This window comes from Nanorana parkeri, unplaced genomic scaffold (assembly GCF_000935625.1).
Source record: "Nanorana parkeri isolate BGI_ZX_2015 unplaced genomic scaffold, ASM93562v1 scaffold41, whole genome shotgun sequence".
In the NCBI taxonomy this organism is placed as follows: Eukaryota; Metazoa; Chordata; class Amphibia; order Anura; family Dicroglossidae; genus Nanorana; species Nanorana parkeri.
Genome location: NW_017306309.1, coordinates 1,731,561 through 1,758,400, shown reverse-complemented (window position 1 = coordinate 1,758,400; position 26,840 = coordinate 1,731,561). Strand labels below are relative to the sequence as shown.

The window sequence follows — 26,840 nt, the reverse complement described above, 5'->3', positions numbered from 1 at the left end:
GGTTTTCCTCACCACTATTAATTGACAGGTAGTGGAACTGAAGTGGAAAATATTTGAGGAAGAGCATAATCCTGAAACCAGGCAGGGACCATGTGTGTGCACTCGGATCTATTTCACAGGAAAAGCTTCCCTGCTGGTGGCTAACACTGCAACCAAAGAATGAGCTGACCCAGTCTGAACTGTATCCAGACTGGGAAACAGGATCTTCAGAAAAGGATACCAGAACTATCACAAGGATCAAGAGGATCATTACGCACTGGTGCTGCTGACCGAGTTTACTAAGCAGCAGTTCTGTCAGCCTGATAGAGCACAGTGGTGTAGTTGTTACTTCTGCCTTGCAGCACTGAAGGTCCCCGGTTCAAATCCTCTTCAGGCCACTATCTGCAAGGAGTTTGCATGTTCTCCTTGTGCTTTTGGGGGTTTCCCCCGGGTACTCCAGTTTTCTCCCACACTCCAAAAGACATCCTGGAAGGTTAATTGACTCATGTCTAAATGTCCCTGTATGTATGTGTGCAGAATAGGGACCTTCATTGCAGTTCCCTTTTTTAACCAGTAGATGGCAGAATCATTCATGTCCCACGCAAGGAGATAAGGCTCAGGCAAGGTAGACGGGGGGACTACGAGGTGCCAATTCTATACAGGAACATTAGTTAAGTCATATTCTTCCTCATGGAATGATCATAAATCATGGTGTGGTCGGCTGAACAAAAATACTTGATATTGATATGGCTGCATGAATGTGGGTGAATGTTTTTTATGGAGGCTTAAACAGGTTTTAGAAATACAAGCAAATATTTTTGAATATAAATGCTCATATTAGAATGCTGAATATTTTACTTGCAAAAATGAATTTAAATTAAGTTGCATGTTAAAAATTGCATTAAAAAAGCCAATATGGGTTTTACTTTTCTAATACTAGATCCTATTGTGGTGACTTGCCATTCTGAGTGCTGTGTAGGAGAGATTGCATATTCAGTAAAAGCAGTGAAATGAATTAGGTGCTGCAAGGTTCATATGATTCAAGGGAGCCCGTCTTTCTTTATAGTACAGATAAAAATGTCTGTCCTTGTGATTTATCTGTACATTATGATAGTAATGCTTTTCAAACACAATGGATTCTTTTGCATATATATTCAACTGCAAAGGAAATAAGAAGGAATGTATCCACTTATTCTTTACACTTTAGCCCTCCATTTGAAACCACTACAATAAGCCTGAAAGAAATTTTAAGAGAAAATTTTAAATATAAAATATTTGCCGTACACCTTGGCTTGTGCTCATGGCACCTGGGGGAGGGTGGCATCACAGGGCTTCTGGTGAGCTTTAATTCAGTACCTAGAAGGGCAATGGTTAGCCAAAGACTTAAAGCGACATTAAACCCTCAGATTTTTTAACATAAACCAATACTGTAATGTGCACCTTACTGTAATCCATGGTTGTTTCCCTTCTCTTTGCTGCTCTTCCTTTTAAATCCTCATCTCTTCTCATGCTTGGGGAGAACTTCCCTTTCCAGCTCAGGGCCTCTTCCTGCAGTGCTGGCTCAGGTTGCAACGTACACACAGACACCATGTATCTTTTCCAATATGAGCCTTCAAACAAATGAGGCATAGAAAATATCTACACACAGACAAAAAAGCAATATAGACAAAAAGAGTCCCAGGAACAAACAAAAGCAAACAATGGTGATTGTGCAAACAAAATTCCTCAGATGATTCGCAGCCAATCTGCATTAAACTCTCAGGTAAGGATAATCACACAATGCAGACAGACCTTCACCTCCACCCAGTGAGTGATGACAACAAGTGAGTGCTCACCTGGGGAGGTAGACCTACAGAGCTAGGTTTAATGGGGGAGGGAAGCCCATGCATAGATTAGGCGATAAGGTCTCCTCAGATCATAGGTACCAGTATAAATCCCGGTGGAAAGAGAAAAAGGACAAGGACATAGTGCGTAGCGTCCAATAAAATGCAATTTATTAAATAAAAAATGCGTACTCATTGATATAAACAGTGCAGGTATTGGGTATTGCTGGATCAGACCAGCAGGGCAAATGGCAGCAAAGCGATAAAAAAAACCTGTTCGTCCGGCTCAGCTCAGTGCAGTGACATCAGAAGCTCTGCCCTACGTACGCTACGTAAAAACACGTGACTTCATCAGGGGTCTGGGCCCAGACCCCTGATGAAGTCACGTGTTTTGACGTAACGTCTGGACCCAGACACCTGATGAAGTCACGTGTTTTGACGTAACATGCGTACCAAAAGAAAGCTCTATTTGTCCCCAAAAAATTGTATAAAATTCATTTCAGTACAGCGTTGCATGACGTAATAAATGTCAAAGTACCGCAGCGCTGAATACTGAAAAATGGCCTGGTCAGGTCAGCAAGTAGTTACCTCTGCTGAATGCTTTAGATGTACAGGTGCATCCTGATTCTCACTGTAACAGGTTAGATTGTGTGTCAGTCACCCAGTTTCCACTGATACCCATGCTGCTGAACCTTCCTTCAGTGATGAGAAATATTCCTCTGAAGTCTGCTGAGAAACTGGGGCAGTGTTGCTCTCCTGGTCCCCTGCTGTGGTCAGTGGTCCTTCCTGCCGACCTCCATGTCATTACTGTGTCTTGTAGTGAGATAGGGGTCAGCAGAAAGGTCCACTGAGTGAAGAGGAGGACCAAGAGATTTTTCATATATATTGGGGTTTTAGGTCCATTTTAAAATCCTTGACTGCATCATTAGAGTTGCTTTAAGTCATTGTAAGTATATGGTTTTTCTTGAGTTACTGCAACTCTGATACTTATCCATTGTTTTATACTTCTAGATATTGCAGGTCTTGGCTTGGATTTTGGGTACCATAATCCTAAAAGCACTCATTTCTAGGGTGCTGGGTGTTAGAGATGATGTAAGTATCCATGTTACCATGTGTGCTTGTTAACTTAAAATGTGTTGCAGTCTCTTACATTTATAACACTGGGTGAAGTGAAACTCCACTTTTGTTGAATAAAAAAAACAATAATCTCTAGGTCAGGTATAGCCATTGCAAACAGATTCTTAGCTGCTTCTGTTCTCTCGATACTGAGCTAGTGATTATAGTAACTTCTTCAGGCAAATACTAATTTCTAGACTTTTAGCATTCTTCACAATATGCAGTACCCTTTCCAAATATCTCACCAACGTTTAAAAACACACTACAGAATACCTATGGAGAGTGCAGGGGGTACCTAAAATGTTACCCCAAGCTCTGTGCATACTACTGGTGAAAGTGGTGACTTAATCACCAAGCAGGAGGTGAGTTTTCTGGAAGTGTACTAGACACAGAGTATTGAATGCCCTGTGTTGCCAGATTGGAATAATGGACTTATTCTTTTTGCCCCTTTTCCTTGACCTAACAGATCCCATCCACCCTATCCACAGATGCATACTTACCAAGATACAGCACCTGCGTCCTCCTGTGTTTGTTTGTTTATATCCAGAACTGCAAGTCCTCTCTCTTCTGGCCACACCTATGCAATAGAGCCCTATAGCAGTCTATGGGGCTTGTCTTCCTGTGTCTCCCAGCCAGGCGGAGGTAGACGAGCCCCATAGAAGTCTATGGGGCTTGTCTTCCTATGTCTCCCAGCCAGATGGAGGTAGACGAGCCCCATAGACCTCTATGTAATTATACAGTGCAGGCACAGAATATAAACAATCCCCATTGGCTGCAGGTGTCAGATCGAGATAAATATACATCTGTGCAGGGTGGAATCTGTAAAGTCACAGGAGGGGGGGTAAAAAAGATTTGTTTAAAGTGCACTTACCCTTTAAAATAACATCAAATTACAAACCTATTGTGTAATGATTGTTTTTTAGCCAAGAGGTTTCCCTTTTAAATTGTATTTTAAAATCCTTGCTTTTAGATTAATAGGAAAAAAACGGCTGTTCATCACAAGGTGCCAACATTTCATTTACTATTTATTTCTTCATATTTCACAGTTGTTATAGCAAGAGTTGAATCATTAGGTCTGTGCCCACTAAGGAGGTCATATTTTAGTGTTATTACCAGAGCGGAACAGACACAAATCCCTGAGCTCATCTGAGCAAAAGCCAATTAAGCAGTGTGTTTTGAATCATAGGTACAACTAGCAGTCACTTAGAATTCCCTAGGAAATGTGAGAATGTCTAAACATCATACAGATAGTGCTCTGATGGAAACACCGTTCTGCAAGTAATGTACTCCTTATAGGTAAAGATTCCATTTACTAAATAGAATATAGCAAGTAATTGGATGCCTTCTGAGTCAAGATTACTCTTTAGACCAGGGGTAGCCAAAGTTTAGCGCTCCAGCTATGGTGAAACTACAAATCCCTTGAAATGTGGACTCTGAAGTTATCTCTGTATTGCCCCGGTAGCACCTTGTTGTATTAAAATAAAAAAACTACAAATCCCATTATGTATCTGCCTCTGTAAATAATGCCAGTGGCTGTCAGAGTCTTGCGATTGCCCATGGGGTTTGTAGTTTCACCACAGCTGCAGGGCTGAAGTTTAGCTACCCCTGTTTCAGACTAATAAGTAATGCAGCGCCCATTAAAGAGAAACTCCAAGAAAAAATGTTTTATTAACCCTTGCAGTTGGGCTATCCCTTTACTGCAGGGGTTAGGTGCTCATTATTCTTTAGGTTAAAAAATAACAAAGTTATACTCGCCTGAAGATCTGAGCTGGCCAGCTGTCTCCTCCTACACTGCAGCATTTTAATATTTCTCAGCTCCCACACGTCTATACACTGTGTATAGAACATGATGATTTATGGGACCTTAGACCGCTGCAGAGGAGGGGGTGAGAGGCTTTAACCTAGACAAAAACCAGCACTTAACCCTTGCAATGTGGGGGTAGCCCCACTGCAAGGGTTAATTAAATAAAAAACTAAATTCTGGAGTTCTTTTAGCAATGATGTTCATTATTACTTTTAAACACTGTGGAATATATCACTGTGCCTGCTATTTGTGCTTGTTTCAGGCACATATATTCAACATACTGAAATCAAAGTTTACAAGCTACAAGGATTTTGATACTTTGATGTATACCTGTGCACCGGAGTTTGACTTCATGGAGAAAGAGGTACTGTGTTCGAGATAATCTAAGTAGCTATGTGTATAAAATATTAATGTAGGCATATTTTTTATGAAGAACCTGCAAAACAATAATGAGTTGAAGGCAAGTCATGTTTTTGTCACAGTTAAGATGGCATCTATTGAATATATTAACATAAACAGTAACGGGGTAGATTGCTTAACACCCCTGGAATATGTACATTAGACCATATGGCACATAAGCTCCAAAGCCTTTAAAGCTGAACTCTGGGCTCAAAAACTTTTATTAAAATATATTAAACAGCCACAAAGGATATAAATCTAGTTTGTGTGCACCAGATGCCTTTTGTGAACCCAGATATCATCATTGTGGTGCACATAGCCTGTGAGAAAGCAGAGCTTTAGGAGGGTCCCAGCAGGTTCACCCACTACAGACTACCTGCAAAAAACTAAAGGATGGGGCAGATACAAGACCAGTCACCCTGCACAAGGAGAGAGAGCTACACTGACTGGTCTTTATAACAAGTAGATACAATGGGCGGAATTTATCCAAACTGTGGCGCCCATGGCAACCAATCTGCTTCTCTCCTCAGTTCAGTTAAGATTTGAAAATGAAAGGGAGAAGCTGATTGGTTGCAGTGCACAGCTGCTGCAGATTTTGTCTGCTCCAGTTTTGATAAATCCCTCTTAATGTGTCGCCAGCACACCAAGGTCAAATATCCAAAAATGTCATCTTCTTTATGGGCATTTTAGACTTCTTTATGACAAGATGTACACACTTCAATAAAGACGATTTTGGCTATCTGACCTTGGTGTGCCGGTGACACAGTGGGGGGGAATTTTTTTTAAACTGGAGCAGGCAGACCAATCAGCATCTCTCTTCAGTTTGCTCAGGTAAGATTTGAAAATGAGACAAAGAAGCTGATTGGTTGCAGTGCAAATCTGCTCCAGATTTTGTCTTCTCCAGTTTTGATAAAATCCCCCCCATTGTGTCTACTTGGATATAGTGGCGCCATCCGCAGTCACTCCAGCACCCATCCATTAGGGGTGTATACCGGTAAAGAGTGCAGTGGAATTATTACAAAACTTGGCCTTTATTACAGGGTGCTCCTGCACAGAGGCAAAGTTTCACACTGGATTACTGCACAGATCTGGAAGAAATACACAAAGCACACCAAGATTCAAATAAAAAAATACACATTCCTCTTGTGATAGGCAATATAGGCTTATACTGTAGTTCAGCCTTAAGCCTCACCTTTATATAATGGGTTTGATATGCTTTCTCTAACACCTGGTCACCCAAACTCCATCTTCCCATCCTGGCTATATACAAAAGTGATATGTTATGGATCTCTCATATATTTAACCCTGAGGCTACATTTAACCCTAAGACACACTTAGCACCCCTCCTTTTAGGCTAAATGTAGGAGAAATTATCTGGGAAAAATAAACATGTTATACAGCACTATGCAAATGTTTTAGGCAGGTGTGAAACAATGCTGTAAAGTGGTTTCAGAAATAAAAGTGTTAATAGTTTATTTTTATCAATTGACAAAATGGAAAGTAATGAAGAGAAGAGAAAGCAAATCACTATTTGGTGTGACAACTCTTTGCCTTCAAAAACAGCATCAATTCTTCTAGGTCGACTTGCACAGGATGTCGGCTACCTCAAATCCTCCTGTCTCTACATGTAATCCCAGACAGACTTGATGATGATGATCAGGGCTCTGTGGGGGCCAGACCATCACTTCCAGGACTCCTTGTTTGTCTTTATGCTGAAGAGCATTTGCTGTATGTTTGGGGTCGATGTCCTGCTGCGGAATAAATTTTAGGGCCAATCACAAACCTCCCTGATGGTATGGCATGATGGTTAAGTTTCTGCTTGTATTTCTCAGCATTGAGGACACCATTGATCCTTACAGGAATAGCTGGATCTAAGGCAGCCTACATCCACAGAAGATCTGTGGTTAGTTCTCCAAGATGTTTGGAAAATACATCCAATTCCTTCAAAAACTGTGTGCAAGTGTACCTAGAAGAATTGATGCTGTTTTGAGGGCAAAGGGTGGTCACACCAAATATTGATTTGATGTGGATTTCTCTTCTGTACATTTACTTTCCAATTTGTTGATTGATAAAAATAAACTATGAAAGCATTCTTAATTTACAGCATTTTATTCACCACTGCCTAAAACATTTGCACATTACTGTATATATCCCAGATCACTTTCTCCTGCATTTAGATGTACTTGCCAGGTTTATTTGTGTTTAGCCACATTCAGATCCTGGACACACAGAATTCTATTTTCCCTAAATGCAGGTAAGTGCCCCATTTGAATGATATCATGAAAAATCATGATATGCATTTATATTTATTTAATGTCCTCTAAATGCATATTTGTCAATGCCAATGTGAACAAGGCCTTCGAGATACAAACTCACATTGGTAACAGCTATAATTGCCTATGCATTGCTATGCCATGTTTTTCATAGCGAAATTTGCAGTGCAACATGTGCTGCACTGGACTTATACTTGATAGAGTAGAGAAACTGCACCTCCCTACCATTTCTTTCTGAATATGCACAATGTTTCTCTTTTTTTAATAAAGTTGCTTAAACGAGAACTATGGGGTTAGGGCTTTTCCCCATAGTTCTCCTTAGGGTAACGGGAGGACACAAACTAGCATCCTCCCGTCACCCTAAGCTCAGTATAACGCGAGCTACAGCTCGCGGTACACTGAGACGCCGCAGTATACCGCGAGCTACACTGATACGCCGCAGCTGAAGCGGATCCCGACAATTATGTCTGGATCCGCCCAGCTGCGCGAGTGACAGCTGGCTCTGCCTATCTAGAGGCAGAGCCAGCTGTACCCACCCCCTACCCCGTCAGTTCCGCCAGTCAGCGCTGGCGGATCGGAGCGGGCAGGGGGGAATCCAGCCCCTCCCCTGTCACGGCAGAGAACAGTGACAGGATCGAGAAGTGAGCGAACACCGATATGTGTTCGCTCACTTCCCGATCTACTGAGCCGACCTCTGACAGTCTCATTGTCACAGGTTGGCTAGAACTATGAGGTGAGTGAAAAGCACTCACCTCATAGTTCTCCTTTAATTATTAAAAACATATATACATTTGGGGAATACTGTTTACACTAGAGCAGGGTTGAGCAACTCCGGCCCACCAGCTGTGCTTTAACTACAGATGTCTCTGCCTCTGAGTCGTGCCTGTAGCTGTCAGTCTTGCATTGCCTCATGGGATTGGTAGTTCCACAACAGCTGGAAGGCCATAGTTGCCCACCCCTGCACTAGGGGCTAAGCAATAAACAAAGTAGAGACATGGACACAAAGGACCAGGAAAGCTCTATGACAAATGCTTATGCAGCTAACCACACATTTATAAGAAAACCACTAGCCTTGGGATGCAAATACAAAAAATATGTGTGACCTACAAACCCTCTTCATAGTCTGGAGTCCACAGTAGTCACTAAATATTTCAAGCAACCAAGGCAAACACTGTTTAAGAACTTCAACAGACTTCAATGCCATACTGATGTAGCCCATAAAGAAAAGCATTCTAAAGACCCCCACAAAGTTGCTTTATTACAAACTTTATTTAGAAAGTGTACCCGGGTACATTTCCCCCAAAAAACAACCACCATCTTAGGAACCCCTCTATATACAGTCTAAAGAATGTTGAAACGGTCTATGATAGGTCCTTATAGAAAAAGGGGCCTAAGGCCAGACACTTGTACATTTATCCAGTGAGTATCCACACAGAAGTGGGCAGCCTGGAGAATAGCTTTATGATTATGGTAATACAAGTACAAGAAGTACAAGAAAACAGCTTCAGACCCCCAAACAATGATATATTTTCTGAAAGCAGAGGCCCCGTAGAATAAAAAAAATGCTAGTTGCAATTTTTTATGTCGCACAGTATTTGCACAAATGTTTATCAAACCAATATTTTTAGTATTAAAAAAACACACAAATCCTGTATTTGTTTATGTTTTTGAGTATGTTTAATCCAGTGCAACCTCATTTTTGTTTCATTTCAGACACCATTGAGATATTTAAAGACCCTTTTACTTCCAGTAGTGATGCTGGTGTTTATCATCATTTGTGCTCGGGTATGTAATAGGAATAATATTACAGTCATGCATAGAAGGCCAAGGTTGTAGGTGCACTGATTTAACATTTTGTACAATGAGGCTGAATGTGAAAAACTGGATGAAAGGAATCTTTTTGAATTGCTCATACGTAGAAGCAAGTGAGTTTATATGTTTTGGTCTGACTTGGAAACATGACAACATAAAAAATACTTAATTTATTCTACATTTTGTACAACACCCCAGTGTGTTGTAATTATGCATTCAAGAGCCAAATTAGTCTTTTGGGTGATAACTGTTGCTTTATATGAAATAAAACACTCAACTATATTGATGCCTGCCAGTTTATATTTGTTTAAAATGTACGTATAGCCATAACTTTGTTTCAGTTCTGGACAGAGTAGGAAAGGGTTAAAGGGTAAGCCCACTTTCCCAAGTGAATTTGGGAAAATGGAGTTACCCCCTCCAATCTTGCCCCCTCTCTAAAGCCCCCGTTATACTTACCTTTCGGCGAACGCTCCTTCCCCTCTGCCAGTACAGAGTTATGGATTTAGAATTTTGCTTGCAGGTGGCAAGTACTCATTGGTTAGCGCACTCACCTGACTTGGAGAGGGGGCTAAGTGGGCCAGATTGGAGGGGGTAATTCCATTTTCCCAAATTTATTTGGACCCTTTAACCCTTCCCTACCCTATCCAGAACATCTTGGATGATTTACCCTTACCTCTTTTTCTGGTGACAACTGTAACATTTTTGATTTTTTTCGGTAGTTAGAGAGGGCGAATCTTCCCATTTCCCCCAAACTTGACAAGGGCTCTAATCCTTTCTACTCTATCCAAAACTAAGATCTTTAGCAAAAAGAAAGAAAAGTGAACTCAAATTAAATTGGCCCAAAACTATTATAGTTTCCTTGTAACAATAAATGAATGTGCCTTTATGATGTTTACCGAATCCTCTTTGAATAATGTTATAGTTATTAGTATTAAAGGAGAACTATGAGGAAAGTGAAAATCACTCAGCCTCATAGTTTGAGCCGACGTGTGACAATGAAACTGTCACACGTCGGCTCAATAGATCGGGAAGTGAGTGAACACATACTGTTGAAAGCTCACTTCTCGATCATGTGTCTGCAGAGAGCAGTGACACACTCACAGCTCCCTGCAGGGATTCCCCCCCCTCCCTCCCCTTTCCGAATCCTCCATCGCTGACTGGCGGAAGGGGGGGGGGGTACAGCTGGCTCTGCCTCTAGATAGGCAGAGCCAGCTGTCACTCACGCAACAATACTGTCTCATCCAGACAGTATTGTCGGGATCCGTCCAAGCTTAGAGGTTAGATCCACTAAATATCCACTATCCACTAAATATGCAGAAAATATCTGTTATCTGGACATCCTCTGAAGTAGGTCAGAGAGACGGGGGAAGAGGTGGTGAAGATGGGCAGGAAACAAATAAGCTCTATACAAAATTCTTAAAGTGATCCTGTCATCATTCTGTGCAGTGCTGGTTTAAAGTTTAACTGCACCATTAACTGCCTAACGCACCACAATGGACCAAAAATTGTCCAGCGCACCAAAACCTACGGAAAATGTGCGGATGCACACTGTGCTGTCCTGGAAATGGGCACTTATTCGGATTTGGTACCACCACCCACCATCAGTGCACTAAAGTGTGTTGCAGTGTGCTGCTGAAAATGCTGTATAGACAATTGTGATGAAGCCCAATAAGATGAATGGGCAACCTTAACACAACACGCATGCATGTAAAGCACCACAGTGGACCAGGATAGTGTAAATGGGCTCTTCCTGAAGCAGCCTTTGAAGAGCAGTATAACATTATACAACCCTTAATAAATTGTTGATGCTAGGGGTAAAGATATGTGGCTATTTTCCTTCTCTTTGCTGTATTTGGTAGAGTATGATATATGATATAATCATATTCGTTAAGATTCAAGTATGGTCATACATTGATGGTGTTGAGCTTTTCCAAAAGCTCCTAAAAATAACTTGCAGCTCATGGTTCTTTCAGTGGGTTGTTGAGCCCTTTTAAATGTGTTTTGCAGACAAAGTAAATCTTTAAAACAATTGGCTCTTTTTGCAAATACTAATAATAATAGTGATATAAGACAAATATTAAGTTGAACTTCTGGGGTTTGTTTGTGAACATATTATTAATGTACGTTATTTTGTAAATTGTTCTTCTTTTTTTTTCAGACTTTTAAAAAGATGTTTTGCCACAGCCAAAGTACCATTCGAAGAGAAGAAAATGAAAGGTACATTTTGTGTAATAGTAATATGAAGGACTCGTCTTCCTACAGCATTTTGTATTGATTTTTCTATAAAAAGTGTGAAAACACCCCTGTACTGTTCAGTGGCATTTAAGTTTTGTTGTTAGTAGTAATATTGTATATCTCAGAACTACATAAAATGTATAAATGCAATTATCAAAGTAAAGGGCAACATGTAGTCTTGGGAAATCTATTACCCCACTATAATTGAAATCATGTTTTGGGTATCCACATCATAAAGTGTGAGTCACTTTAACCTCCCTGGCGGTATGATTATTATTTTTTTTCCTTTTTTGTTCTATCTCTTTCGGGTTTTTTGTTGTTGTTACTTTTAAAATTCCCGCTGGTTCCGCCCCCTTGTGACGCGGACGCTCGCAAGGGACGGAAGACGGAGGACACAGCAAGGATCGTGGACAAGGTAAGAGACGCTGCGCTGTATTCCCGAGTGTGGCTCGGGGTTACTGCTTATGGTACTGAAAATTAACCCCGAGCCACACTCAGGAATACCGCCAAGGAGGTTAAAGCATATGTCAAGGCAAAATTTAAAAAAAAACATATTTAGCGTATATCTGGAATGCATGCACATTCCTCATATTTTATCCCTTTACAATAACCCTGTTATTGTGGTAAAGAATGCTGCTACCTTCCTCTTTCATGTTACAACATGGCTGTGGATTCCTATGTGCGTGTTGTCAGCCCTACCTACTTCATGTCTGACATATTACAAAGAACTCAAACCTCTCCTCCTCTCCATAACCCCTCGATGTTCTCATTCAAATAAAGTTATCCACTCACAAGATTTCAACGGGTACGTTTTATGGAAAAGATAGAACAAAACACTTTTAATGGTGTATTTAGCACATCAAAATGGGACAAGTAAGAGAAGTTCATTGTTTGGGTTTACATACACAAACCTTAAATATCTATACGGTATATCTATTACTGTGTGTGTTTTACTCTTTGATCAATCTTGTTGTGGCGCTAAAGCCTTAAGGATTTTAAAGAGAACATGTGATTTGTTTTTTACATAATTGGCTTCTTCATTTTGGTCAGAACTAAAAAAATAAAAAAATGCATGGAACTACAAGGCAGCCTCTGCTGTGTTTTTCTCTAGTATTACCATTATGCTCAGGGAATCTTATGTCATATATTTATTACAGTGGAAATGGCCTTGGGACTACTTGCCATCACTTGAGTAGAACCAGACTAGTTATCACAAGTAGCAGTTTGTTACATTTAATTGTAGTTATAGAACAGGTCCAGCTGAATGTGACTAACTACTCCTAACTATAACGTGACCTGGATAAATGAGGACCTTCACAGACACAGTAGTTATCTAATTTAAGAAAAATAACCTTGCTGCAGTTTTATCTTACCAGTAGCCATAGTAATAATACAATTTTTAACTGTTAATTTATTTAATTTATGAACTTAGACTTATCACTGATTGGATACATTGCCGATTTATGTTTCTCATTTAATAACATTGTTAAATATTGAAAGCATTTTTTTTATGCATTCACTTCCATATTGCAGAGGTTTAGTCTAGGCTATGTGCTATAATAATAATGTTTCAAACTTGGCATCTGTGACTCCATTTTTCACTCCCCCTCCCATTTCCTTTTAGACTAATTCAGCTGCAACTTTTGTCACACTCATATTCAGAATTGTTCATTTGTTAGCCCATTATGTGATTGTTGCTTAGATTAATTACAAGATTCTATTAAGCCATTTTTGGTCTACTTACAGAACAAGCAAATCTGCGTTACCCTAACATTTAATAGGACTAGGAGTCAAGATATAAGTCGCCTTCATGCATTAGCAAGTCACTCTCTGTCTTTGCTCTCACACAAGAAACATGCATTGCAACTTACACACCAGCACTACAGTCAAATATGATACTGCTATGTTTAATCTGATTTACCTAATGGATTGTATCCCTTTTCCTTCCTCATTCATTGTACATGACCTCCTTGCTAGCTGCATCCCCAAAGTGGTGTGTAGCCTTCATTTCTAAATGCCTCTAAGCCCATTGGCTCCTTGTCCATAGGAACTGCAATATGACCAGCAGGTTGCACAGCATGACATTGTGCGACTGGCAACGAATCTAGGTAGAATCATAACTGAAAAGCATGCTGAATCTGGGAGCAAGTGATTATAAAAAAAATCAATAAAATGTAGGGCTGGTAATGATTAAAATTTTTGTGTTAGATTAATAGATGGATCGACGTCACCGGATCTCCGAGGAACTCCCGGAAGCCGGCGGAAAGGTGAGTTCCGATCATAATAATTTTGATCGATCAAAAAAATTAACGATTAATCGAAGGATTCATCGTTAATTTCCGCAGCCCTAATAAAATGTAATTTGAGAGCTTTTTATATTTTCGTACCGTTACTGTGTTCTCTGGATACATCTGTTGTGTTGCTTTTCTATTAAAAGTGGACCTGTACTTTAAATCTAGCACTAAATATTCAATTAGAGAACAATGAGTTTACCAAAAGTGTTTCCATTTCCCACCAAGATCGTACCTTATCTGCAGCCTGCTTTCTGTCAAAGATCTTGTGGTAGAGATGTCACTGGCTAGCATGTTCCTCCACCCCAAGCTGGCTCAAGGGAAAAACAAAATGACAGGGGGCTATACCAGGTTTCCCTTGTTATTTATTAGTGTAGCCACATATCTAATAACTGAAGGATAGTAACTAAGATACTTAGGGAATATACAATCCATTAGTGTCTTGTGTTGGCAAGAGGGGAAGGACTACATGTTTTTTTTTTTAATGGTAGAATATAATTTCAAACCATGTGTTTTAAACTTTAAGGCATTTTTCTCTTTTCAGAGTGGAGCATACTATGAGTGGAGAGGTAAGAATGATCAAATTATAAATCTAATTAATCACTGTTTAGTCACAAACTATATCTAAATTTTTGATCAACTTAGGAATTTGTAAGCTGATTTCTTTTGTATATGAGTAGGGAAGGGCACAGTTCACCTTTTTGTATTTATATAAGAACATTATATATGATCTTTAATGAGTTTCCTAATTACAGTATTCTAATAAAGTATTTTTTGTACTTTTTCATAGCTGTTATATCACGCCCTTCAGCTGGTGGCATTTGCTTTACTTGCCATTTTAATAATGAGGTTGAAGTTGTTTCTTACACCTCACATGTGTGTAATGGCTTCTCTCATATGCTCCAGACAGGTAAGAGGCATTGTATGTTAAACTCTTGAAGAATATTTTAGCATGCATATTGTATAGATGGGAGTCCAAAGTACATCACAATGTATAGTACAGTATGAATAATTATGGTACAAACACACAATCAAATAGGTGTTTATGCTACAGAATCCTAGGGCCTGTCAAAATGCTGTGCTGTACTGCCCCATAGTTAGTTCTGGGTTGTTTGTCCAATATATACAGAGCAATAGATGTATGAGTGATATGGATCTTTCAGGGGGCAGCTGTTGTTTTTAGAATGTTTATACATCTTATAGTAACAAATAATGTTTGGTAGAAATTAAGGAAAATGCTGCTTCCCTTCATCACACTGCAGTGTCTTTTGCTGACAGAGCTGAGTAACAGCCACATCCCTCAGCACAAGTATCATCACACAGAACTGTATTGCAAAGAAGGGGAAGGTTTTGTTATGTTAATGGTCAGTAGTCACTATTTGTAGTGGACATTAGAGATATCAGACTTTGGGTTTTTGAGTAAAGGAGCCTACTTCATACACGGATGATACTGATTCTTGAGTTACCACAGCTTCTGTGACCCTTTTTTCCCCAGAACATATATACAGACAATAAGTGGATTATTTAGGAACCATCTATATTTAATAATGCCATGTTTTGTCTTATAAATGTTTTGTAATCAGATGTTTTTTGTAGGGAAGCCATATGGATGAGTGGGAGTTTGTAGGCAGTCTTGTTATGTATGCATATTCATTAAAGCAAATATTTCTTACAAAAAATGTATAGGTATCTTTAAAAGGAAAGTGTATTTTAAGAATGTTTGCCTGTTTCAGAATATATTAGTTATCTGGGTGTCTTTGACTTCTAACATGCAGATATCAGTATTGTTTATACATTATTTATGAAAAGAAAGACGAACAGAAAGTTCTGAAGTTTTACATGCATTTAAATCAGTGTTAGATATACACTCACTGGCCACTTTATTAGTTACACATTGCTACTGGGTTGGACCCCTTTTGTCTTCAGAACTGCTTTAATTCTTTGTGGCATTGATTCAACATGGTGATGGAAACATTCCTTAGAGAGTGTGGTCCATACTGACACGAGAACATTACACAGTTGATGCAGATTTGTCAGCTGCACATCCATGATATGAAGCTCCACCAGCCTCAACCGTTGATATATAGCAAGATGGTTCCATGCTTTCATGTTGTTTACATGAAATTCTGACCTGACCATCCGAATGTCGCAACAGAAATCGAGACTCAGACCAGGCAATGTTTTTTCCAATCTTCTATTTTACAATTTTGGTGAGCCCTTGCAAACTGTAGCCTCAGTTTCCTGTTCTTAGCTGACAAGTGGCACTCGGTGTGGTCTTTTGTGGCTGTAGCCCATCTGCTTCAAAGTTCAATGTGTTGTGTGTTCAGAGATGCTCTTCTGCCTACCTCGGATGTAACGAGTGGTTATTTGAGTTACTGTTGCCTTTCTATCAGCTTGAATCAGTCTGGCCATTCTCCTCTGACCTCTGGCATCAACAAGGTATTCTTACCCAGAGAGCTGCCACTCACTGGATATTTTCTCTTTTTCAGACCATTTTCTGTAAACCTGAGAGATGGTTGTGTATGATAATCCCAGTAGATCAGCAGTTGCTGAAATACTCAAACCAGCCCGTCTGGCACCAACAACCATGCCATGTTCAAAGTCACTTAAATTACCTTTCTTCCCTATTCTGATGCTCAGTTTGAACATCAGCAGACCATCTTGACCATGTCTACATGCCTAAATGTATTGAGTTACTGCCATGTGATTGGCTGATTAGATATTTGTGTTAAGCAGTTGAAGAGGTGTACCTAATAAAGCGGCCAGTGGGTGTAAGAGTCTGCATGTTGGATATACTTAGTTTTAATATAAGTTTCTGTTCCACATTGGCACATAAAAAGTACAAAGGAAGAGAACAGGACCAGTAACAACAAACATGACAAAGTAGTGAAAAAGCAGTAATGAGAAACTAGGTCACATTTATTTAATTGATCTGCCTTTTTTCCCTTGTAATTGTATGTAGTACATACATTGTAATGAGAATCCACAAGAAAGGATGCAATTGGTTCTGATATTTTCCATTTGTAATCTATCATGCTGCTAATAACACTGGCCATCATCAGAAAAATGTGGCTGTCAAGAGAATTAAGGACACCTAGCAAGAAAATTACATACTATTTAAAGTGACTGCCATTGCTGGCCCTCTTTTACTTCTCTATTACAAGTATTTGTATAGCACCGTACATTTATGCATTGATTTACATACTATTCATTTACATCAGTGCCTGCCCTCAAGGAGCTTTTATTCTGAGGTCCCTATCTCACATGCACATATATTAGGGCCAGTTTAGAGAGGAGCCAATTAACCTACCAGCGTGTCTTTGGAGTGTGGGAAAAAACCCAATCAGGCATTGGGAGAACATGCAAATTCCCTGCAGATAGTGTCCTGGCTGAACCTGGATTCAAAATAGGGACCTCAGTGCTGCAAGGCAGAAGTGCTGACTAAAAACACTAGTTGCCTTGCTGGCTGGCTTCGACACTTTTAGGTCACAGGCCTGGAACAAGCATGCAGTAAATTTAATATTATAAAAAAGTGTAAGAACTTCTTACCCCTATATATGTTCCAGGTCAGAGACTCCGAAGGCATTGAAGCCAAAGCATCAGCATGGCAGCCAGTGAACTAATATCATCAAAGGAGAGTTCAGCCATAGCAGGCACCATACATTTCTCATGACCGATTCAATTTAAAGCCAAATCAAACTCTTCTGTAAAAAGGTGTCAGTTAATTCCAGGTGTGGTATCAGCGGCCTCTCTGCAGCAGTCCAGCATGTACCCTGTGGTGAGAGCTAAAGCATTCAACTGGGTAAAGCTCACATTGCCCCGACTTGAGAGCTCTAGCTATGATTCATAGTAGGTGTGTCAGACCGCTGCAGAGATGCCATTGCTTCCATAAAGGATACCGTACTTTTCTGCAACAGACGGTGAGGGGTTTTTTTTATACTGTGGTTGCTTTACAAATGAAACAAACACAAAGACTTTGTTGGTTTATAATTTTACTGCACTTCAGCTGGGGTAAATATTTATAAGTATTGCGGAGGTGTAAGCATAATTGTTGTTGGGTAGTTGTAGGGGTTAATAAGCAATATTGTGCTAAAAAAAAACGTTTTATTTGGTTCACTTCAGGATATATTTTTTTCCAGTATAAAAGGAAACACTGATTTGGTGACCTTGATTAGAATGAACAAATCTCTCATCACTGCTTGTTCTTAGCATAACATCTGCCTTCTGTGAGCATCCTTCTCACTGAGAGTGATGGCAGTAAGAATAGAAAACCTTGGATTTTTTTTTTTTTTTAATGCATCAAAAACGATGACTGAATATAATACAGGAGCCTTAAAAAGATCATTCTGTTATCAAAAGAGAAAACGAAACAATTGCTTATTGGTTTCAGAGATTGTCAGAGGAGATGCATTCGGGGCTCCATTATTTTAAAGCTTTTCTTTTATTAACCAGTTGACATCCGCGGTGTTAAACCCCCTTCCTGGCCAGGCCATTTTTCAGTATTCAGCGCTGCGGTACTTTGACTGACATTTATTCCGTCATGCAACGCTGTACTGAAATTAATTTTATACCCTTTTTTGGGGACAGATAGAGCTTTCTTTTGGTGGTATTTATTCACCACTGGGGTTTTTATTTTTTACTATATTAAGGAAAAATTACCGAAATGTAAAAAAAAAAACAGTTTCCCCTATATTAAATGATAAAACATTTATTATTACCCAATTTTTTGGTAACGTATAAAAGACGGGGTCACGTCGGGTAAAAAGACACCAAACATGTCAAGCCTTAACGATAATACCCAAAATTGGTTGTTCTCGTGAAAATGCCAAGTATCTGCACTGGTACTCAAAAAGTATCGGTGCATTCCTGCTGAAAAGCCATTCACATGTATAGAGCATGGTACAGACTTTGTCTAATGCATATATTTTGTTTTTCTTTTAATATTGTAGCTGTTTGGGTGGATCTTTAAAAGATTTCAGTATCCAGTGGTTATCCTTATAGTAGCATTGATGTCCATACAAGGCATCAGCAACATTCAAAGCCAACTAAACATAAAAGGAGAGTTCAGCAACATAGCTCAGGAGGAACTACTGGAATGGATCAACTCCAGTACAAAACCAAGTAAGTCCACCTCAGTTTTTATGCTACTCGGTACATTTAACAGCATACTAAGTTCTGCAAATAAAACAAAACAATAAAGGTACTTCCCAGGTCCTGTTTGAACTCTGAACAAGGCCTTTTCTGCATGAAGCTCGGAAGTTTCCCTTATGCTACCTTGGGTTTTTACTAGGGACAGTAGATTCCTTTTGCAGTTGAAGAACATTAACTAGTTTCTGCTCCATAATTGGCCATACCATGTGAGTGTAAAGCTTTGCTAGGGACAAATAACAATAATGTATTTTCTGTAACCCAGATACTGTATTTGCTGGTGCAATGCCCACTATGGCAAGTATTAAGCTATCAACAGGACGTCCCGTAGTCAACCACCCGCACTATGAAGACGCTGGTTTAAGGTGAGTTTTTCACAATCTTAGTAAACTTCTCAGCAGAGTTGCTTTTGGAGCCAAAAATGAATACACTGATTTTTTTTTCCCCCCTAACTGAAAACTCTGAATACTGAAAAATGGCCTGGCCAGGAAGGGGGTCTAAACACCTGGTCTTGAAGTGGTTAAATCCTTTAATCTAGCCTCTAATATAATTGAAAAAATGATCTGTTAAAACCCCTTACACCTAAACTAGTCCACGCCCTAACCTTAACCATTAAGCTAACACTAACCACTTAACAAGTAACCTAACTACAGTTTATACCTTGACCACATTCACACTTCTGAGTTTTGTTTTGTTTTAATAAGCTGGCCATAAACTGTGTAATGTGGACAACAAGTAAAGAATCTTTAGACACTTGGGAGATCTGTACCAATAGATGCAACAATTAATGCTGTTAGATCTATTTTCTATTCAGGTGACATTTATGTAATATAATACTGCATTATGGCCACTAGATGGAGCTAAGAAGCATGGTAAATAAATACATAGCTGTGTCAGACTTTTTCAGCAGTATTTCAATCTTACTAAAACTATAATTTACTGCATTATGGCCACAAGAGGCATAAGGAAAAAAATATATCTGTGTCACAAACATTTTCAGCAGCATTTCAATCGTATTAAAACTATAATTTATTACTAAAGAACTACACTCCTACTTTGACCTCAACGACGTAGAGAACTGCGACCCAGTTCTGCTCTGGGAGGCACACAAAGTCTTTATTAGGGGGGTCCTGATTAAGCATGGCACACGAGTCAAGCGTCGGAGGGAGGCCGAACTGTTAGATCTGTTGCAAACACTACACGGCCTGGAACTTCGACATAAATCGACCGGCTCGCGTACACTATTAGCGGACATACTATCCACTCGCCAACGGATAAACTCCCTGACCTCCTATAGGGTGAAAGTGGCGCTTACACGATGTAGGAGGAAATATTATGAGTCGGGGGATAAATGCAGGAGACTTCTGGCTAGAGCCCTGAGGGAACAACCGCAGCTCTCCTACGTACCACACGTGGTTTTCCCCGCTCTACCCAATCCTAGGTAACCCTGCCTTCCCTCTCGGAACCTTGGCTGGCCCTTTCCGATCCTTGATTGCCGTAGAACAGAAAACACTGATGCGGCATATGAAGTTATGCTGTTGATGTTTGATACTTAGGCGATTGGGGATAACTGATGTTGCTTTACTTATTACGCATATGTTTGTAAATACCTACCTCTTTCGTTTGCAACACTCGATTGTGTATATGTTGTATGTTTATTGTAAAATGTTGGCTCCAAATAAAGAATTTAAAAAAAAATATATATAATTTATTGACTAGTTGGAAAATTTATTTCATTTTTGTGGCTATACATTCACTCTGAAAACCCAATTCTGTACCTCAACCTAAAGGTACTGCATTGGATTGAGGCTGGGGGACAGTTAAGACCACTAACATTACTCTGATATTCATAACCCAGCTTGAGATTATGTATGTTTTGTGGAATGCTGCATTTTCTTGCTGGATGTAGCCAATGGCAAACAGACATGCTGTGGGTGCATATGGTCAGCACTGTGACACCACAGTGAACATTGACACAAGACAAGATGGATTTATACTTTATACATCAACATCTGATCTTTGCATCGGCATATTGCCACATATGCAGCAATTTGCAGAAAGTTAGTCATGGGAAATCACATCCGTCGTTATTCCTCAGGATGGTCAAAAAACAAGAGACCTCTCTTTGGAATTCTCCAGGAAAGTATGCCGATAGCTCTAAACTTCTTTCCAACCACTCCAGTGTCACCATTTATCCCGATGATCCATCATATGTAAAACACAAGGGGGTACTTATAGGGCATAAACATTTATTAAAACATAAATATAAAAAGCAAATGTGCTTACAAGTACAGCAAGTAATCCAGCTTGTCCATCTTAACCACTCTTTTGAGGGAAAGAGACATCCAAAATGTCATCAACAAACTCCACTTTCTCAAGAGTGTACGGGAATGTAAAACCTGTTTGAAATGATTGGTTTGTCCTGTTTTCTTCATATCCAGTATGGAATAGAAAAGACTTGCAATTCCTTAGCACTTGGCAAGCCAGTGATTCCTTAGCACTTGGTACAATACAAGTCTGTGCAATATAGTTTTGTTTTTAAAACCCATAACCATGCTTTATTATTCCCTGATGTGTTTATTAACCAAAAAGTAAAACTGGACAGGAAGTTAGGCAACTTAAGCTAGAAATCATACTGTGCTGTCACACAGGAACCACCATCTGTGCAGCTCTCACATGCTGTGTCCTGCTTTTTGCTAAGACTGAGGATCAACCTTTAATTTTGAAGGCTAATTGTAATCTTCTCTCTTGTGAGTATCATTCTACTTATCTACACTAGAGAAAGCGCCCCTTGTTTTTTCATAAGCTAGAAATCATGTATAGACTTATGCTTTTTATTCCTAATGAATATCCCTTTACATTTTTTTAGAGAGAGAACAAAACGGGTTTACTCAATGTACAGTCGTAAACCTGCTAAAGAAGTAAAGAAAATCTTAATGAAAATGGGAGTGCATTACTTCATATTGGAAGACGGATGGTGCATACGAAGAACGAGGTAATGTGAACTTAAAGGTTTTGTAACAAAAATATATAATAATTAATGTGAACAAAAAGGTTTTGCAGCAAAAATATATAATAATTTATATATAATATACATTTATTAGCTTATGCTGCTGTCTTTAGATGATTGGACACTGACAAACAAAGCTGTAGGGCAGCCTAATATAACCCCTCCCATCATGCTCCAGTTTTTTGCTAGTGTCCAAGAGCAAGGAAGATCTTTTCTCCTCAAAGAAGTAAACTCTTTTCTTTACTTTTTATCAAGGTTCCTTTTTTTTCCCCCTACACTGGACTCTGCTGTTGAGGTCCAGGGCTGCAATACCCCCATCTAGTGGCCAAAGGCTGTTTTGGATGGAACATGTTCCCTGATTCCTGCTTCTCTATCCCTGTTTGGGAACCCCGGGACCTGTTAGGATCGCACCTGCATTAAGTTAGGACTTCTGGAGGGAGGCTGGTGGTGCTTTACATGCTTCGATCTTCCCTGATAGGACTGACATCTGGATCTCCGGCTGGAACATTTTCAGTGTTTTAAGTGGAGCTGATTCTGCGCAGGACTTTGGGCTCTACTGCTTACAAGTTGCCTCTTTAGAGGCAGCTTCATATGCCCAATATCACTCCAGAACAATGCAACTCAACATTATGGCTGCTTAGGACAAGAAAGCTCAGTCTCTGGACCATTGCATCTGCCTGACCTCCCAAGGCCAGGCCTTGCCCTAGTCTGGTAGCTCACAAAGCCAGCCCTGGAGGTGGGTAAATCCTTCCACTGGTCTGGAGGGTTCTCATGACTGATGCCAGAAGGAACCAGAACTCCTGAAGCTGAAAGTGAACCCACCAGGTTCTGGCTTGGGTGGAACTTCACATCCTGGCATTCTGGTAATTCTCATTGTGCTGAGCTGGCCCAGGAGAACGTGGTAATTGGATATCATTTGATTCCTAACAGACTCTCCATGGGACCTCCCCAGATCAGCCATATCTTTGGTACCATTTACCACTTTACCATCCTGTTGGTCACTAGCTTTAAACGCTGAACTGTTGAAGCCCAGGTCCTATAGGATAGTGGCCTATCTGATTTAACTATCCCTACGCTCTCAAAACCTAGAAAATCCACTTCTCGCAAAGTCTATCATTACACCCGGAGAGCATATTTATGCTTGTGGACTTATGGTATAAGGTAAGGAAAATCCATGACAGAAAATACTCTATAGAATGAATCCTGTCTTTACTCCAGTCTGACCTGGATTCTTATTTGGTTTCTAGTAGCAACAGGGGTCCAATTTCATCCCTAACGGTTCTCTTTCAAAGCCACTTGCCTCTCACTCCTCAGTAAAAGCATTCATACAGTGTGTAGCCCCCATTGCCTTCATAAACGTTCGCCAGTGATTCCATGGGATCTTAACCTGGCTCTGTTCTTCAGAAAATACCCTTTGAACTTGTGAGGGATATTCCCCGGTCTACTCCTCTCACTCACAGAGTTTCCTTTCTCGTTGCCATCACCTTTGTGTGGTGAGCTTCTGAGTTGGCACCTTTATCTTGGGAAAAGCCCTTTTTTGTGTTACACAGGGACAAAGCTGTCTTGAGGCCTAGGTCCTCATTTCTACCCAAGGTGGTTTTTTTTTCCTTTCACCTTAACTAGGGCATTGTTCTTACATCTTTCTTTCATGCTGTCATACACCCTAAGGAGGTTTCTCTCCATTTTCTGGATATGGTATGCGTGTTCATCTGTATCTCTCAGCTACGTCTTGCTTTAGACAGACTGACTCTATTTTTGTGTTTTGGGGGGTTTTTTTTGCTTTATATATCATTCCTGAGGGTCCTCACAGGGGACAGGCTGCTTCTCAATCCACTATTTCCAGATGGATTAAGCAGGCCATTAGTCAATTCTATACCCTTAGGGACAGGGTACATCCCTTCCCTGTGAAGGTGCACACCAATAAATCAGTTAGCGCTTCATGGACTTGAGGCATCTTTTTCTCAGATTTGCAAGGCTGCCACATGGTCCTATGTTCCCACATTTATTACGTTTTACCAGGTGAATGTTTAAGCCTCATCTGATGCCAGCTTCTGTCAGAAGGTTTTTCTGGTTACTCTGTTGGCCTAGTGTTACTTGTGGGCCTATTAGCATTTTATTTGTTGTGTTAACCATTTAACCTGCTTTGGATGTCCAAATGTACCTGAATTACACCCTGTGTTCCTTAACCAGTTGACATCCGCGGTGTTAAACCCCGTTCCCATCCAGGCCATTTTTCAGTATTCAGCGCTGCGGTACTTTGACTGACATCGCCCTCCGAGCCGATCCCGGGCCGCAGACGGGGCAGCGGATACAAGGTGAGGGGTCGGGACGCGAACGAGCACATATAGGCGATCGGCGGGCTATGGAGCAGCTAAGCACCTATATGTGAAACACCCGGTAACGGGTGTGTGCAATGGTCGGGTCTTTTCTGCCCGTTTTTTTCGGTAGGTACATTAAAGGGCACAGGTCCCTCCCTTATGTTCTTATAATCGACTCCTACTATTGCTTTGCTACAAAACAGGAGCATGGTGGGAGTGGGGAAAGGTTATATACAACATACTAGGCTTTCCTACAGCTTTGTTTCCCAGGATTCAGTCTCCGAGGGGATCCTTTATATATAGGAAAGTACACCTATTGTTTACATCTAAAGTGTATCTAAAGCCAAAACTTTTTTTTTGACACGGCTGATATGTGCCCGGTTGAGTGTGAAGTGTGATTTTGTTTAATGATAGGATCGCTTTAAATGATCACATTCTTTCATTAACATAATTGATTTTGTGTGTGTCTTGCAGGAGTGGGTGCAGCATGTCGGAGATCTGGGATATTGAAGATCCATCCAATGCTGGCAAGACTCCATTGTGTTCTCTTTTGGCCAAGGAGTCATTGCCACATTTTCCCACTATTTTCGAAAATAATGTTTACAAGGTTTTAAAAGTTGGCAATTAAGTTAATAGAAAATAGAAGAAAACAAATTCCAGTTCATTCAGGACTGCTACGTTTTTTATTTTGTTGTAGGTTCATTTTACAGATATTTGTAACCTGACATTTTTGTAACATAAACTATGCTATGCAAACCTTTATTGCTAAGAAAAACTTTTAAAAATACATTACATTCTTATTGTTCAGACAGCTGCAATCGTTTTGCTTAGTGTTGTTGAATCCACATGAAGAGAAGAAAAGATGTATAAAGCTGCCTTAAATATTTTCAATTGGCAGAACCTTTGTTAAAGTTTTATTGACCAAAGAGAAAATTTAGTGTAAATATGTATGGAACAATACTGATGTTATAATCCAGCAATGTTTTATGTAGCGGTGTTCTGATTTGAAGCAATGTATATATTGAGCTGTAGAGATTCAATGAAATGGTGTTATGGAGAAAGGGACTATTGTACCATAGTGCCAAAATAAGCTGAACGGTACATAACCAGAATACATTTCAGTGCCAGTTCTAGAGCAGGGATATCATTGTGCATCTTGCTCTGTACACACCAATCTTTAATTCTCAAAAGGTTACTTTATCACTTTGTTTTTTCTTTTTTATTACAAAGTAGTTACCATAGGACTATGTGCACTTCATACAGGTACAGTCCGTGAAACCATTTTAGACCTAACTGTCTTAAACCTTACAATGTTGCATGTGTGGATTTCAAAAAAGTCATGCCTGAGCCACACCTAGGCCTATTGATTAAGGCAAAGAGTGACTCTTACGGTTGCCATACTCTATAGCAATTATGGAGATATTTGCACTAAAGGTTTGCTGAAAGGTGGTAGCTGTGGCTAACTGCACATTATGGCTCTGTGCACCTTCTTTCTAATAAAAAGGCTTAGTGTGCATCTATCACATGTTCCTTGGTACAGAAAATAATTTCTACAACACAAGAAAACTAATATCATGTATTAGGATAAAATTACTCCTACAGTGAGTGATTTCTGGCCATCAGAAGTTGTTTTAGACCTAATCTGCTATTAGAGTCTGCATGGGGAGCTAAAGTGTCTATTTTACAGAGATTACCATCTTTAAGGCTTCGATCCTGCAGATAATAGCTAGCCTTTTTGACTGTGCCAATACTGCGGCCTGAATAAAAATTGATATTGCTCGCATTAATAGCAGTTCATTTACCAAATCCATTACACTCAATACATCACAAGTTATTTGCCCAGCTGTAAACGAGTTTCTTTTGTTCGGTCTTCAAATAAGTATTTTTAAATCAATTTTCAGTATGTAGAAAAATACATTCAGAGTTTATATACCTAATTTGCTTATCTATGAAATGTTACGAGGGTGGGGTTGCCTGATGAGCCAGTTTGAAGCACAGCTGAGAGCAGGCTCTGTGTGTGGCAATTAATTGTCAGTATGACAGCAGCCAGTCAGTACTGGAGGGTTTCTGCTAGAAAAGACAAGTATTTTGGGTGGGGGGGTCTGGCTTTTTTATACCAGCAGCAAGGGGAAGTGTTGGACCTAAGATTAATGTTTTGTCTTTAGGGCTATCTCAAAGAACTATGGAGAACAATCATTCTTAAAGCCCATTTCCACCTTTTTGCAGAGGTATTTTTAAAAAACATATGCCAGTAATGTACACCAAGTCTACATGAAGCAGGCATATGCAGTTGATGTATATAAAAACACAAACTTACATTTTTTTTGTTAGCTGTTGGCTTTTCTCTTATCTGCTTGCAAATTTCTGCTGTGCAAGCAATGGGAAAATATCCCCCACCAGCCCCCCCTTCCCTGCACTGTGTAAAGGCAGAGCTAGTGTTTACTGATTGTATTGCAATGGGTGACAGGATGGGGGGGCAGCTGATTACAGCCTAATTACCATCCGACCCTGGCGTTTGACTGAATTTCCAGTGGAGAAGGTTTAGAATTTTTAGGCTGCAGGCCTAATAAAACCTTCATAAAAAAAAAAAAATGAAGAAAGACTGCAATGTGAGTCATGAAAATGTGCCCAT

At 39.9% G+C, this 26,840-nt stretch overlaps 1 protein-coding gene across 1 annotated transcript in view; it reads left to right on the top strand.

The window, feature by feature from the left end:
- Nucleotides 1-24,836, top strand: part of DPY19L1 (dpy-19 like 1) — a 50,227-nt gene extending 25,391 nt beyond the window's left edge. The window contains exons 13-22 of the mRNA XM_018571261.1: nt 2,814-2,894; nt 4,985-5,086; nt 9,108-9,179; nt 11,365-11,423; nt 14,277-14,301; nt 14,523-14,642; nt 18,682-18,853; nt 19,146-19,245; nt 21,750-21,875; nt 24,683-24,836. Coding sequence (XP_018426763.1) covers nt 2,814-2,894; nt 4,985-5,086; nt 9,108-9,179; nt 11,365-11,423; nt 14,277-14,301; nt 14,523-14,642; nt 18,682-18,853; nt 19,146-19,245; nt 21,750-21,875; nt 24,683-24,836 — 1,011 coding nt within the window. The remainder of the gene's footprint in view (nt 1-2,813; nt 2,895-4,984; nt 5,087-9,107; nt 9,180-11,364; nt 11,424-14,276; nt 14,302-14,522; nt 14,643-18,681; nt 18,854-19,145; nt 19,246-21,749; nt 21,876-24,682) is intronic.
- The last annotated feature ends 2,004 nt before the right edge of the window (nt 24,837-26,840 follow it).